At 37.8% G+C, this 15,768-nt stretch overlaps 3 protein-coding genes and 1 long non-coding RNA gene across 4 annotated transcripts in view; 1 reads left to right on the top strand and 3 right to left on the bottom strand.

Moving 5' to 3' along the window:
• Positions 1-458: 458 nt before the first annotated feature.
• Positions 459-7,575, bottom strand: LOC110831537 (protein KRTCAP2 homolog). Its single transcript, XM_022067647.2, has 6 exons — positions 7,419-7,575; positions 5,717-5,871; positions 4,513-4,576; positions 4,232-4,298; positions 3,874-3,983; positions 459-923 (listed from the first exon to the last, which is right to left on the bottom strand). The coding sequence occupies exons 1-5, from the start codon at positions 7,420-7,422 to the stop codon at positions 3,878-3,880; spliced, it is 396 nt and encodes a 131-aa protein (XP_021923339.1). The 5' UTR covers positions 7,423-7,575; the 3' UTR covers positions 459-923; positions 3,874-3,877.
• On the top strand, positions 868-4,492 carry LOC147874605 (uncharacterized). The gene is made up of 2 exons (XR_015533928.1): positions 868-996; positions 1,574-4,492. It is a non-coding gene; the product is annotated as an uncharacterized LOC147874605 (long non-coding RNA).
• A 1,343-nt stretch (positions 7,576-8,918) lies between the features above and the next one.
• Positions 8,919-15,417, bottom strand: LOC110831534 (putative cytochrome P450 6a14). The gene is made up of 5 exons (XM_087344219.1): positions 14,905-15,417; positions 13,448-14,414; positions 11,769-11,990; positions 11,260-11,511; positions 8,919-9,211 (listed from the first exon to the last, which is right to left on the bottom strand). The coding sequence occupies exons 2-5, from the start codon at positions 14,376-14,378 to the stop codon at positions 9,042-9,044; spliced, it is 1,575 nt and encodes a 524-aa protein (XP_087200345.1). The 5' UTR covers positions 14,379-14,414; positions 14,905-15,417; the 3' UTR covers positions 8,919-9,041.
• Positions 15,418-15,558: 141 nt separating this feature from the next.
• Positions 15,559-15,768, bottom strand: part of LOC110831533 (putative cytochrome P450 6a14) — a 5,931-nt gene continuing 5,721 nt past the window's right edge. The window contains exon 5 of the mRNA XM_087344216.1: positions 15,559-15,768. This exon is cut by the window's right edge and continues 904 nt beyond it. The gene's annotated coding sequence lies outside the window, so the exon portion shown is untranslated.

The raw sequence follows: 15,768 nt of genomic DNA, 5'->3' as shown, positions 1-15,768 counted from the left end.
GTTTTTTGTGCTTATTGGACAATTTTCAGCATTTTCTGATTTTTCAAAACTGTTGACATTTTTTTTCAAAACTCACCCCACACGATCCCTGCCAGAACCTGTCTATACCGTACACTGTCTCTGATGGACCTGATCTTTACCAGACTCGTTCTCCGAATTATCTGGTCTTTCTATGACCCGGTATCCGCCTTGCCATCTATGCAGACCGGGTCCTGCAAAGACCGAGTAAAGGCAGAGGCCGCTTCCGGCAGAGACTGTGTGAGGCGGAGAGCAGGTGAGGCAGGGACTGGATGGTACAGATGGGGTATGGAAAATTTTTGAAAAAATGGTTTCACTATTTGGACCACATTACATTCAGCCCAGATTGGCTGCATTTGACTTCCGTCTCTTCCAAAAAGTGAAGGAACCTCTGACTGGATGTGAGCTCGTATCAGATGATTAATCAAGACAGCAGTGAAGACATTCCAACAAGGCGCACCATTTTATTGCAAGAGACTCATGAGGTATCACAACAAAATTGTATTAACACTCTCTGGGGAATGTTCTAGTTAGAGACATAGAAAGAGTCTGATACAATGTTTGTGGCTAAGTTTAAAGCAAAGCAACAACTCCAGAAAGTGGAATTATGTCCAACTGTTTTAGAAACCCTATTATATGGTAGTTATGATGAAAACTAAAATAATTAGAAATGAGCACTTTTATTGCAATCTCATTATAGAAATTTTAAAAAATACAAGTTTACTGAATTTTGTTATATAATAATGTAAAAATTGAAATAAGAAAATAATTTACAGTTTTTATTAGCTTTTATAGTGCAGTTCCTATGTGAAAAGTATACTGACAGTCTTCTGTCTTCATATGTTTAGATTCAGCCCTGAGCATCCTTACTAGAATGCAGGAAATGACAATGGCTAATTCTGGATCTGAAATAAAGAAACCTCAGTGTGTAAAAACTGGGTGTAAATAAAAGATTACTACTGCCTGTCTGAGTCTAATGTAAGTACAAATAAGATCTGTAACAAGATTTTCCTTCATGCCCAGACTCCGATGTAAGTTAAAGGCAGCCAAGAGTAGTAAATAATACAACGAAAGGTAGACATAACCATATTTCAAGGCATTACGAAGACCAATTTCAATCTTGGTATTTGCCGCGTTATGCATAACATGAATAAACTGAGTGCTAAAAAAAAAACCCTTAACCCTTTGCGGTCCCTTTTAAATACCACTAAGCTCTATAAATTCAACTACTATTATGAACCGGTTTGATTTTCTTTTGTAACTTGCATTAAATGGAAGGAACTTCGCTAAATATGGTGAAAATGCATTCTGAAAGGATCACAGATCCTTTTGTTTGAATACTGACCGCGTGAAATATTTTTCACAGACTGTACTAGTGTCGCTAGTGAGATGTGTAATAAGTGGTGCCTCTCTGCTTCCTGTCGTTCAGGAGAGAAGAAAGCAAGTCCTAGTCGGTAGATATGACTTTTGCGAAGACTAAACTTCTCTTATTGCATGCAGATGTACAATGTATAAGCATTGGATTTCATCACTGTCATCACTGCTACCATTCCAGATGGTTGGGAACACATGGCTCAAAGCGGAGAGAAGTTGAATGACAACATGGGACAGATCCTACAGCAACAAGAAACTGGGCAATGTCCTGAATGGAAAATGGAAATACACCGCTGATCGTAGACCCACTTACAGAAGCTACAGCACCACCGGAAATAGGGAAACAGAAGCAGCACAAGGAGAAGGAAGTATTGACGGAACTCCACAGACACAGGAGGACACCTGGAAGTCAACATGACGCTTGACAGCTGCTTGGTCTGAGGCATCATGCTTCGGACCGGCGATCTGGAATGCGCGTTGGTTCGAGTCTTGGGGGAAAAGAAATTTTCTCATGAGCTATCGACCGATGTATGGGACCGGTGCCAACCCAGTATCGTGAGGAAATTGGGGAGCTACAATGAGTAGCGTAATCCGGTCAGGAAAACTAGCAATGGCTGGGGGTTCGTCGTGCTGACCACATGTCACCCCAGTGACCAACTTCTGCCACTTCGCAGTTCCAAGAGAGTTGCACAGTAACCAGGGCTCGAATTTTGAGTCTTGGTTAATGCACGATGTTAGAGCACCTGGGAATATGCAAGACATGGACCACCCCTCTGTATCTGGCAGATGGCATGGTGGAACCATAACTGAAGAAAGTTGAGGACAACCTGAGAAAGGTCATCTCCAGATCCCAGAGGGACCGGAAAGAGAGGCTACTCATCACACTGCTGGCATACGGATCATCAAACCACGAGACCACAGGCATGATGCCGGCCAGCACAGTGTTTGGGTGGGAGCTATATCTGACCTGTGACCTACTGTATTGGGTTCCCCCAACAAGTACCAGTTGGCGAACAACCATATGGTGGAATTTGTAGACCAGCTACATGACATCCACCATTTCACCCATCATCCAGTCATCGTGGGAAGGCCCATACAAATTGACTACCAGGATCAATGATTGGATCCAGCAACATCTGAGGGTGAAGACAATGGTGATACACCCGAACAGACTGGCACCATACCTTGGGGCTACTCGGGACAAGCAGCCTTAAGGAGAGAGCAGTGTGATGCACCTTGTCGTGGTTGTGGGGCTTGAGTACCTCAGTGATCCCAAGAGCTACGCTGGCGGTAGCATAGCTACTTGTAGGGCCTCCCTAGCCAGATTGGTCGAGGGGGAGAGGTCAAACTAAGACAGGTACCCTGGTCCTCCAGGTTGGGGGTTGGTCGCAAGGCTAACAACCTTGAACCGTAAAAAGGAAGATGTTTCAAAACCTCGATCAAAGCCTTGGACAGATGGACCTAACAGAGGACCGAATGGAAGAGGAGAATTGAGGAGGCCATGGACCAAATATGGACCGGAGAGCCATAGAAGAAGAAGTGTGATGAGTGTATGCCATGATATTGCCCAGGTACCAGATGGTCTCTTCACACAACCTGAAAGCCACTGACTAAGTGTGTACTGGCATGTAAATTTTATAAAAGGAGTACTGGTGCTGAGCAGTGGTGTTGTTGTAATTGTGAAACAGTGGGCGCTGAAATCGCAGGCGAGGAAGAAGTGTTTGGTTGACCAGTGGGACATTGAGTAACGAGGAGTGTGAAGACACCGTTGGAACAGTGTTGTGGAGTTGGTGACAAGAGAGATTGCAAGTGTCGAGGGCTGAATTTGTGGTTTCTAGCCAGTCGAGGAACATTGAGTGATCAGTCATACAAACAGTGGAGTGGCAGAATTTGTGTCGTGGCAGAGCAAACACAAAGTGCCGCGTCTGATCCCCATGAAGTGGTTGTCTATAAAATGCAGTCTCTCATACTATAAAACAAAAAGAGATTGAAGGTGTTTAAGAACAATTTGGAGAAGACAATATTTATTTAGAGCTAACGGAGAGGACACTACAGGAGGTTGAAGAAAACCGAATACCAAAGAACTTGACAATTTGTATCTATGCCAAAGCTGAATAGTGTTATCAAACGAAGAAGTATGAGGTGCGCAGAGTACGTTCCATGTTTGAGGGACATGAGAAATTCATACACAATCTAATTTGAAGGGAAGAGATCATTTTGGAGACCTGGACATAGATGAAAGAATATCAACACGGATCTTAAAGAAACAGGATGTGGAAATGTGAAGAGGCTTTATCTGGTTCAGGTTAGCTTGCAGAACCAATTACAAATTAACCTTCTGATTAAACAGGTGATGGGAAATTTCTTGACTACCTGGGTAAGTAATTGTTTTTATAAGAAGAATGTGCTCAATTAAGTTGGTGGTGTGGTTATGAAAGTAGTATCATATATGGAATAAACTGCAATTCTAAATAAGTTTACCTCTCTACTTCTTTTTCTTGGTTGGCGCGGGTTGTGAAGGAAGCGGTATAGCGTAGGTCTGCTGGGAGATGCGATTCAGGTAGTACAGCCCCATCAGAGAGAACAGGAAGCTGAAACATTACCGTGCACATTAGAGCAGAGATGTTTGATTCTTAAAGTACATGTCATGAAACCCTTTCGTGATGGTGACCATTTGTTGAAAGGTATTTCGTAAGTCATAAGAACCCAATAATCTTGGATTGATTGTGATTTACATTTAACGGAATACAAAAGATAATATAACTTATGGTGTCTATGCAGTTTATGTTCTTAATGTCATTAACTTCCTACAGCCCCAAATGATAAGACCATCACTTACCATGTCGTACTACACACGCTGTGTACCATTCCAGATGCCGTCATTGCAATACCCAAGCAAAGTATAACTGAAATATAAGAAACACACATTAAATTTTTCAGAAACAAAATACTATTAAAATCATGTCTGTGCCAACATGATTATGTATCACAGTGATGTAACTCTGAAATGGTACGCATCCTATGTTAGAGAAAAAGTTGTAAAGGTTTTTGTATCTGAAATCATTAACAGAATAAATTAAAAATGACTGTGATTAACAAATTTCTTTCATGTATACTTACTTTCTGGGAAAAATTTTGTTTGGAAACCTTTTCCAAATAATGTTGATTCCAGATTTCCTACTGCCTGTTTTTTTTATAAGGAATAATATGAAAATAAATACGTTTTCGGGACAGATGGACACACTAACATCGTGACGCTAACTGGAACATTTTTGCAACTTTTAACAGGAAACATGCCTAAAAATTCATAAACCATAGGGGTCAATTTTATAATATTAAATTTGTGGTTTAATTACCACAGAAACCTATATAACCCTCCTACCCTATGCATCAATTAGAGTTTCTTCAAGGTTCTTGGTTTTAATGCATACATACATACATATTTTATTACATTCCATACTCCTCGGTAGACACTTGAATCTTCTTAGGGGTGTTAACGGCACGTAACTGCCGAAAACTAAAAGCTGCCGCTATTGCCGAATATAATTTTTTTTTCTCTTTATGCTATTTATTTAAGAACAATACAGATGATGATATCTGGCTTTAGCTGCAAGAAAATGATTTCAGAATTGTATTGGATTTGCGTGCGACTGTCTTTAAACTTTGTTGAAGAGACCCCAACAGATGCGCTGCTGTAAGCGTCCTGTCCCTGGTTCAAAACCAGTGACGTATTCAATCGCATATAGCTCTTGCGTCTAAATGGCTCTTTCAAAGTTTCTCCCTCACACTCCTTAATGTGTATGGTCCAGTAACATTTGTCTGCTGAGTGACAATGAACCATAAAGTTCAAACTGACTTTTGACATATTGCAGCCATAAATGTTGAAGTGTGACACATGGGACTACGCACAATTCACAACAATTTATTACCCATTAGTGTCAAAACCAAGACTTCCGGGAACCGAAGGTCCTTGCACGTTTGTGTCTTAAACACTTAGGTAGATGCCAGGGAATGGAAGTACCAATCCCAGTATCACACCCCAAACACCACAAAAAGTTAAAATTTTGAAAAGAAAACTTAAAACAAATTCAGACTAATAAAATACTGAGAAATTAAATTACCTCAGCAGAAGATGTAATTTGGACCACTTCAAAGATTTTACCTTTTCAATTCCACATTAAAATTTACGCACGATAGAGGGAATTTTACTTCAGTGTCTACTTTGTATTCCTGCAACCAGACAAATTTCTGATTAATCATGTCATCATGTTTAATGCATATTTTACTCTGGTTTCTAAGTCAAACTTATGCAATGGAAGGATACTGTAAGTATAAAAATGAAAAGAATGGATCCCAAATAGCCGCCAAGAATTGTATGCAACTGTGATGAAGCAAGCCACTGCCGATACATTTGCATGCCAGAAAACAGTAGCACAGTGAGAACTGAGGCCAGTACAAACGATGTTCCGCTTGACACAGCTAAAACAAAAAACAGTATTTATTATTGCGCTAGGCATTTCTCAGGATCACAGCCGGGAAATTACTCCGGTACCCATTGGATAGGAGGCTGGGTGGGCTCTAGAACCGGTCTGGTCGCAGAGGCTAGAGAAAAATTCTTCTGCTCCGTTGGGGACCGAACCCCAGTCGTCCAGTTCGTAGTCAGTCACTATACTGCATGACAATTTTATAATGACACCAATTAAAGTGCCAAGTTATTTTCAAAATTATTTTTAAAGTATGAAATGTAAATGTTTTCTATTTTAAATTTAAAAAAAACTTGAATATAAAGTATGGCATATCTTTCCAGTTGGGGAATGACACTGACCACTCACCCACTCTCCCCTTCACCCCTAGTACTAAAATAAAGAATGAGTAAGAACTATATCTCTCTCCCCCCCCCCCCCCCCAAGTGCTTAAATTGTGTGAAGCAGCACAGCTTTACTTATGTATTTCCAATATGAACATACTGTATTTAGATTTGTTCAAACAATATTTTTGACATAGTTACACTGTAATGAGTACTGACAGATCACATGAACATTATCCATCACCCTTATTTCCATTTTAAAAAAATTGGAGACTGGAATTTGTCCCAATACTCAAGTAAAATATAATCTGTTGGGCCCAATTGTTTAGTATTTATCTACAGTCTGGAGGTATTAGCTTTACCTGAGGACAGAGACAGATTCGAGTCTCTGAAATATTTGATCTTGGAACTAAAATTAGGATGATGACAAATATCAAAAATGTTTGTCAATGCAATTACATCATCATCATAAACCTTCAGATTTAATAGTTAATAACTAGATGTCTGTAGTAGAACCAGCAAAAATAACAAAGGCCTTTCATAACTGGATAAATGTTAACATTACCAGACAAGTCTGAACATGTTAGGTTAAACTGTGATACACGAGTTTAATTTATTCATGTTGGATCTAGTATGCAAGGCTCCAGAAATACAATTTAAATCTACTTGTCATTTAATAAAATGCACTTGCCAATGGAGTAGCATCATATTTCATATATTTTTATACAAGCCAAGGTCTCTGTAACATGCCTGTGGTGAGTGGGCAACCATATTTCTGGAGCCCTGAAAGTAAGCATAAATATGTGACTTTGTATTCAGTACCCAGTTTGAATCCCAATATCTGAATTGTTGACTTCCTCCCTACTAGACAGTACTTTAAACTGACATAACCCTAATTTCATACCCCTCCTGTCACAACATTCATAATCACTCTTTCATTTCTGATTCAACGTTCTGTAACCTCTGAAAATTATATTTCCAAACAGAACATAAAGAAAACTTGACAACCATACAATATTCAGCAAAAATTATTACAGACGAAAATCAAAAATCAGTTTCATGATGCTCTGTAAAATAACGCAATTTCACTTGGAAAGCACAAATTTATAGGTACGTAGGTACAAATTCACATTTGGAGGTTAGAACAGATAGGTATAAGTATACTAATTACGAAATGCCTGTAGGTGGCTTATTACTTATTGTAACTGAGAAACCTTACCCATACTGCAAATAAATCGCAGAGAATTACGTTGGTCTTTATATTTAACCGGCTACTTTCATGTACACATCAGTCGAACTTACGACACGTAAACACTCTCATACGTGGACAAGCTAAAGAGGCCGGTTACAGATGGCAGTAACATCAAAGCCAAGGCTTATTAGGCTTTGTCACCAATAAAACTACAAGGAAAGCATTTAATGCAAATTAAAAAGGTTTATAAATTTTGGGCATTAAAAATTTCGTGCATTATCTATGACACTCCCCAATAGGCCTTGAAGACACTAGGGGTGGAGGGAAAAATTGTATAGTCCTACTCATTCTTGACCTAACCACTAGATGGAAGTAAGTGGTCAGCGTCACGTCTTTGGCGTATCGTACCAACCAGGGAGGGCACCCCTGGTAGCAGAGCAGGTTACTCGAACCGATCTGGACAGAGGCTAGACGTAAAATTCTTTTCCCTTCCCCCCCGACTGGTAGTTTCGTGCACTGACTGACCAACTACAACTCAGTAAAAAATATCTTAAATCGGGCTTTTAAGACTTGATTTTATTTTCTTATTTCTCGACTAGAAAGTGTCCTGAAAAGCCGTTCAAATGCCAAGTAAATTTATTTTCGATGATTGCCATACCAATATAATGTACACATTTTTTCTATCGTTGAACTAGAGCGTGTATGTACGTACGTAGGAGTTCTGACAAAAATAACGAGACTGATGCTGCAACAAATGTATTTACATAATTACAAAAATTAACTGTGATTGCCATCGAAATAGTTCCCTTCGGAGTTGACACATAACTGCATACGTTGCAGCCACTGTTGAAAACAGTGCTGTAGATCATTTTTCTGTAGGGCTGCTCATCAGCTGTCCTTTTTGCCTTCACCACTACTACCATCTCTAAACAGGTTCCTTTTGAGCATGGATTTGATCTTGGGGAAGAGAAAGAAGTAGCAGGGAGCCAGGTCTGATGAATGAGGGGTGGTCAAACACATGACCTCTTTGGTTACAAACTGCTTCCAGACAAAGCTGTGGGGGCTGGCACATTATCCTGGTCCAAAATCCACTCTTTCTTTAATAACTCTGGCAGTTTCATTCTCACTCGTTCGTGCAATTTTGTAAATATTTCGATTTTATATTGTTTATTTACCGTCTGGCCGCTGGGAACCCACTCTGCCATCACAACACCCTTCATATAAAAGGAAATTGATGTCCGTGAATGACCTGGGCACTCATCATCTTCCACACCCACTCTCATTATCAAAATCAATGCAGTTAGAAAAAAGTATCCTATATACAAAATTTGAAGTTCTCACGGTCGTGACTATCGATGACTTTATGGGTTGCCGAATAGTATAGTATTTTGGTTATTATCCAACATTTTAAGAGAATTTATGTAATGAGAGCTAGATAAACTTAGGCAGAATATTCTTACTGATTCACAACGCTGCTATGATGGTTCTTTAGAAACCATGTTTGGGTAACCCATTTTAAACCTACACTGAGACGTAATTTAACTTTTTATTCTTAAAAATTAAAATGATACATGGACAGAATACATAATATCACTTTTCATACCACACCCCTCCTGCCTTTTATTCAGACCACATAAATCATATATTCTCTTATTTACTTCGATTTTTAATCTTCAGCCACATTCCACCAGTAGGAGTCAAAATAAATGCCTTTGCATCAAACACCAATGGGATCGGTGTCTTCTGACTCACACTGAACTGGTATTTGGACAGCAGAGAGACAAGTCCCACCTTTGTCTGCATCAGTCCAAACCGCATTCCTGAAACAGACAAATATACTATATATATTTCTATGGCCACCTGACCTGGCAGATTGCCCATAATTACTTTCTTAGGACACAGCCTCTCTTCAAAAGCAAATAGCCCCGCAGAAAATAAATATATAAATTCCTCACAATTCATGCAGACTTAATCTTTATTGATGCTGAATTCAGTCCACATTCTACGAGGCGCGTCCACAAAGTAAGTTTCCCACTCGTCCCACAGCTAGCAAACCTTATATTGCACGAAGCGACTGTGCGTACGTGATAGAGCAATGACGTAGCATGGCGCATGCACTAACGGTACTTCCCGCATTCTCACAGTAGCATCGTTGCAGCTGTTGAAGATGGAGGTTCTTATTCCAGCTCCCACCGACTGTGAAGTGCGGTCAGTGATAACGCTAGACCGCACACTGCTCGACGGACAGCAAGTCTCCTGCAGGAGTTCAGCTGGGAGGTGTTTAATCATTCACCCTACAGCACGGACCTCGCTCCCAGTGATTTCCATCTTTTCCTACACCTCAAGAAATTCCTGTCCTGTCCGGTGAGAATGACAGAGAGGCGGAGATAGTTGTCACACAGTGGTTCCAATCCCAGGCGGCAGACTTCTACGACACAGGTATTCAAAAGTTGGTCCCACGGTATGACAAATGTCTCAATTCCGGTGGCGAATATGTTGAAAAATAGCTGGACACTTGCTGTATCTGTTGCAATAAATATTTCCATGAAATTGTGTTTTGTTTCTGTAAACGGCCCCAGGGAAACTTATTTTGTGGACGAGCCTCGTATTACTACAAACATCTTAATATATCTTTCCCATCTAGACCTAGATCTCCAAAGTATAATTTTTCTTCAGTTTTTCCAATTACAATTTTTGCTGAATTTCTCACTTTGCGCCCATTTCATCCTCCATGTTTTCATCAACTTAAATTATATTTGGATAAAAATTATATGCAAGGTCTATAATGAAAACGTCTTTTGGATGGAATTAGCCCACAAAAGCATTTCTCGACATGATGTAGGACTATATTTGAAAAAAAGCAAGCAAAATATTTTGTGACTGAAATGTAATATTTTGGTTGTTAAGATTTCAGTAAATTTAGTTGTTGAGAAAGCTACAGACCACACACAAATATTTAAATGTTAGCAAACTGCAATTCAAAACACATTGTGGACTGTGATTTGTATTAACATGTACAAAAGAAATTAGGTAACTCTCGATTTACGAACATTCACTATAACGAATGTCACAATTCATTCAAAATTTATTAAAGTTGCCAATAGACAGAGTTCCTTATAAATTTGAATACATATGTATATACATATTTTATGTTAGTACTCATTTCTTTATTTATATTTTGTAACTCTTTATGTTTCTAATTAAAATTAACAAGCACAATATCTTGTTTTATTATTCTTTTCTTATTTTATTTTACGTTATATACTGTATAGGCCATTCAATGTTTAGTACATGGTTTTAATGCTTTAAAACAACTACTAACATATATGATACGTATCGCAAAAGCTCAGGAATGCAAGATACACATAACGAAAGTCTTGGAAAGGAACTCGTTCGCGAACCGAGACTCGATACCCTGTGAGTGGATTCTAGGGAATATGGTTGAAATCTCTCACTAAAACAGCAATACAGGATTTAATTACTATGAATTTTGGAAATAATTTGAGCTGGAAAGTCTGAAACGAAGATGCCTCTTGTAATAACCTACATAGGCATGCATAAAAGTAACAATCACATATATCTTTCTGCACCTTTTTAGCTTAATGTGCAGGAAATTAATGCATACGGGAAAAATCTTGTCCATTCGTCTATATTTCATCTCCCAAACTGCTGAATGGACTGGGATAAGATTTGGTACACCAGAAGTTTTCGATTAGACGTAAAAATATTTGTTTGGGGTTGGCACAATGCAAAGTGTAAGTTGACATGAATTTATAGGCTTTTAAAAAAATATTAATCTTACATATTGCGTTCCTTGAACTTCTAAAAACGCATTTATTAACAATTAATTTCAGGAGTAGTTACTTACCTATACAAATTCTGGGTCCCTCTCCAAATGGAAGGTAGACAAAATGATGCCTCTTCAGTTTCTCTTCGTCACTGAACCGCTCGGGGTCGAATCTCTCAGGTTCGGGGTAATATTTTGGGTCATGGTGAAGAGCCATCACCGGTATAAGAACCCGAACTCCTGTGTCCAAAACAATATCCGTTCCTGGGATTTCATACGGTTTCGAACACTCTCGCATTAACGCTGGTAATGGCGGATATTTTCGGAGAGTTTCTGAAACAGAAATATAGTTCAGTATGAACAGAAGTATTTAAAATTTACAGACATCATGTGTCCGTTGTTTATGTTGGTATATGTAAATTATATAATTGATATTAGAATTTTGGATACACAAATATATAAATCCTGTATCCAAATTTTGATTTCAGAGTCTGTAATTTAAAATGTAAACATACGTTTATTAATGTATGTTTGTGTATTTATCTGTACACAGATTATAATCTAAACCTCCAGAGATGGGTTTACTCCACCTGATATAACCTTGTCCAAATAGTTCATCTCTAGGATGGTTTCATATGTGATGTTGCCGTCATGTTTCTCCAGAACGTCGTCAATCTCAGCTCGTAGGCGCTCCTGTAAATCTGGGTTCACTGACAACTCGTACAAGCAAAAGGTCATTGTAGTTGATGACGTCTCGAAACCGGCAATGAAGAAGACAAAAGCTTGGGCAGCCAGGGAGCCCATCGAAAGATCTACAAATATTTTGTATCAATGAATATCAACCAAATAACTAGTTACTATGTAACTAAAATTAGTAATAACTCTCACCACAAGTAATTAAATAACTGAAAATACAAAATGTAACTTCTTGGAACAAAATCCTTTTTAAACACTTAATAGTCCTTCAATTATTCAAGAAATCACCCCTCCTTAAATGGAACCTCAAGATTCAATACTCGTTACTGAGCTCACGAGACTCCGCCACTGGTCCCTGTCCTAAGTAAGATGAATCGAAACCCCCCCCCCCCCCACCTACAACTATAAGATACATTTCAGTGTCATCCTCCAAAGTAATCCTACGTATTTAAAGCAATGTGTCTCCTTAAAGCACTGGTACGGGAGAAAAAAGAAAAAGAACGCCCTGGAGCATCCCGATGTGTTCTTATAAATACATCGTAAATTAAAATTTAATATTATTAAGTGTTTATTATATCTTAATAAATTTCACATTTCAGAGAAGTGTAATAAACAAACAGAAAAGTGTGATGTCATAATTAATTTTGGTACTTGTGGGTTAACGGGACACATTGTTTTAAAAATAGGTTAGGTTAGGTTAATGTGTGTGGATAAATGACATATACTTTAAGTTATTATATTTTATTTCAATAAATGACTACTAACCTAACCTAACCTATTTTTAAAGCGATGTGTCCCAATAACCCACAAGTACCTTAATTTTATTGTGTGTAACTAAATCAAAAGACCTACATGAATTTATTGGTGCATCGTGTGTGTGGCTAGTTAAACAAGTTATTTAACAATACTACAAATATGTTTAATAAAATCTGTAAAAATATAAAACAGAAACTGTATATATGTATATAAGTTCACATTCATGAATTGAATATACAGAGTAAGGGAAAGATAAATAGAACATTATAAATGTATGTACTAAATTATTATTCTATACAGTAGGGCCCCGCTTTTCGGCGATCTGCTAATACAGCGCTTTTTAATTGTGTGCATATGCCCCACACGCTCAACAGCTGAGTCAGAGAAGTGCGTCCAGCGCCATTTTCTTCTCGCTGATTCAGTCTGTTTACAGCTAATACCGATATTCATTTTACTTTCATATCGTTTTCTTAGGCCTAGCGCTATTGTGAACTTACTATATGATAGTGTAAAAATCTTATTAGGCTTTGATATGCATTTGTAATTGAAAAATGGCAAAGATCCGCTTTTCGGCGGGGGTCTGGTCCCTAACCTGCCGTATATGCGGTGCCTTACTGTAAAGCTTTCCAAAACAACAAACTAGTGTTCCAGCAAAACAAGTGAATGGAACAGATACACTAATTACTGTCGAAAACGTCTAAGAATGGGAACAACAAATATCAATTCTACTTTAGACATAGATAAATTGGTAATAAATATAAACCTCTGACTTTAAATGTAACTTCACTTATAGACTAATTTATAATTGATAACATACCCTCTGTTGTTTCAGTATTCCCATTCAGCGTTCCACAGTTCTGAACATCAGTTTCCTGGTCAGGATCCACAATGCCCTTATTCCTGAGCTGTATCAAAAGCTCCATGAAGTCATTTCGCTTTACATTGTTCTTCTCTCGATATTCAACTGTTTCCTCCACCATTTTGCGGAAATATTTTGAGATGCTTGAATCAATAACAGATAATTTCAATGTATCTAATACAACAGGTGCAACACCCGACAAAATGCCAAGAATTACCTGTTTTAATGATGGTTCAAAAATTTTTCTTCCCCATTGTCGAAATTCAGCATTTTCATTCTTGAGGCAATTACAATCGATTCCGAAAGCACAAGACGAAATTACATCTGTGCTGAATCTAGCTAAAACGTCCTTAATTTCAATGACATCTCCGTTTTGAGTCATTCCTCCCACGCAATGTTGAAGTTGCCCTCCGCAGTCCACAAGTCGTTGGAACATCATTTTTAACTTCCCAGATGTGAAAGTTGGAGTCAACTTTATCCTTAGGTTCCTCCACCTCTTTCCGGGTAACATAAATAAATGCCCTGATAAAGGCTCAATTTCTTCATTCATGTAGACCCCACGATCATGAAAAGTAGAGAAATCCTTAACTAGAACATCTTTAATTAGGTCAGGGTCTCGTAAAAGTAATCGTGGTTTGGTAAAAATATACATTCCTCCATACTTATGTCCTTCAAGTTTTTTATAAATCTCTGTAAGAACATCTCCAAATTGTTTCAGCATCAAAGCAGCATCAACGAAATTTCCAAATGGAAAAATTGGATCAACGTACGGTACATTACATTTCTTCCAATAAGTGAATGTCCACTTAAAATAGACGTAGATCACTGACAGAATGCAAGCTATCAGTGTCCCAACTTCAAGAAGAAGTGACTCAAATATTAATCCCATTCTTTTAAGTAAGATGCTGAAGTACTTAAAGTGGACCTGTATTAAGAAAAACAATAGAACAATTAGTATTAAAACTAATTATTATAAGCTATCATTAATAAGAATAATATCAATATATATATAAAGTACGAAAATATTAAGTGATCGCATAATGGGAACGTAATATTCCATTGGTCAGATGCCACTACCTGTATTTGAAAATGTGATACCTTGGGGGAGGACGTTCGATACCGGTTAATATTTAAGGTTTAGGCAGTTAACTATCTCTTCTGTAATTTTTTTGATAGGATGTTTTACGACAGAATGCACTGTAATACCTGTGATGTTGATTACATCAACATGGTTTTTCAACCACAGAACCTAATCGTAACTACAAACACAGTAAAAATGAACTTTGAATATCTTTGCATATTCGGAGCCGTTACAACACTTCTCAAAACTTACTGCCATCATTTTATTTCACCAGTTATATATGATAAAATGAAACTATATACCGGTAAATACAGCACAGTTTAATTTATGTTACCTTTTAACTTGCTTTTTGGAGTCTGCTGCCTTGAATACCACCAGACAAATATTTCACATGGACCTACACACACTAATAACTTAACTCTGTATTTCCTTTGCTACTGATAGTGTTTGAAAATGACTAACACACACTGAGTGCGTGTGTGTGGTGAGAGAGAGAGAGAATGTAGAGGGAGGGGATGACCTTCAAATTAATGTTAATTCATCTCTCCAGACTACATAACACAGCTCAAGGCCAAAGTCAAATACTAATGAGCAAAAATATTCTATAGCTTCATCTGAACTCATCTGTACCACTGTTTTGTACGTTCTTTGAACAACGCAAAATGGAAGCATTACGGAGAGACAGCATCTGTCTATAATTTTGCATGACTAACCTGCCACACTAACAGCCTCATTTTGCTTAAATGTTTCTTTCTATATATCTAGTCTAATTAACATTTCTTCTGCTGATACAGAGTAGATCTAACAAATTAATAATAAACTATTTATGAAATTTGGAAAATGAGTAGAAATAAGAAACAAAAGAGTGTATATAACAAAGGTTTCTCACTCCAAACACAATATTCGAGGACCTATTTAGGATTCTTAAGCCGGACGTCGACTCTTCAGGTAAATTTTGCGTTTGTACCAGAAAATAAGCAACGATCACTTCATTATTCTTGCATACTTTTCTCCAAATCTTTTATAGAGGACCAGAAATCAAAAATTACATTAGGATTGTTTTACACATGTACTTACAAGCAAACTATTTTGTACAGAACTAGCAACCATTACACACAAAGTCTGATATACATACATTAATATAATTACATCATATATTAACCAAATTTAGTGCCAAAAACAAGACAAACTTATTCCG

Source organism: Zootermopsis nevadensis, unplaced genomic scaffold, assembly GCF_977971745.1.
Source record: "Zootermopsis nevadensis isolate Lab colony 2312 unplaced genomic scaffold, Znev_1.0 Znev_ptg000007l, whole genome shotgun sequence".
NCBI lineage: Eukaryota > Metazoa > Arthropoda > Insecta > Blattodea > Termopsidae > Zootermopsis > Zootermopsis nevadensis.
The sequence above is the reverse complement of the archived record's forward strand: the minus strand, read 5'-3'. Positions and strand labels throughout refer to the sequence as shown.

What these genes read in the sequence shown, in the direction of transcription:
- LOC110831534 (XM_087344219.1), bottom strand. Translation starts at nt 14,378, where the DNA reads ATGGGATTAATATTTGAGTCACTTCTTCTTGAAGTTGGGACACTGATA. An exon ending in GAATACTGAAACAACAGAGG is followed by an intron (nt 11,991 to 13,447) that starts GTATGTTATCAA and finishes AAATATTTGTAG; the next exon opens with ATCTTTCGATGGGCTCCCTG. An exon ending in TTTGGACAAGGTTATATCAG is followed by an intron (nt 11,512 to 11,768) that starts GTGGAGTAAACC and finishes TTTCTGTTTCAG; the next exon opens with AAACTCTCCGAAAATATCCG.
- LOC110831537 (XM_022067647.2), bottom strand. An exon ending in AACAAAATTTTTCCCAGAAA is followed by an intron (nt 4,299 to 4,512) that starts GTAAGTATACAT and finishes CTTATATTTCAG; the next exon opens with TTATACTTTGCTTGGGTATT. An exon ending in AGCGTGTGTAGTACGACATG is followed by an intron (nt 3,984 to 4,231) that starts GTAAGTGATGGT and finishes GTAATGTTTCAG; the next exon opens with CTTCCTGTTCTCTCTGATGG.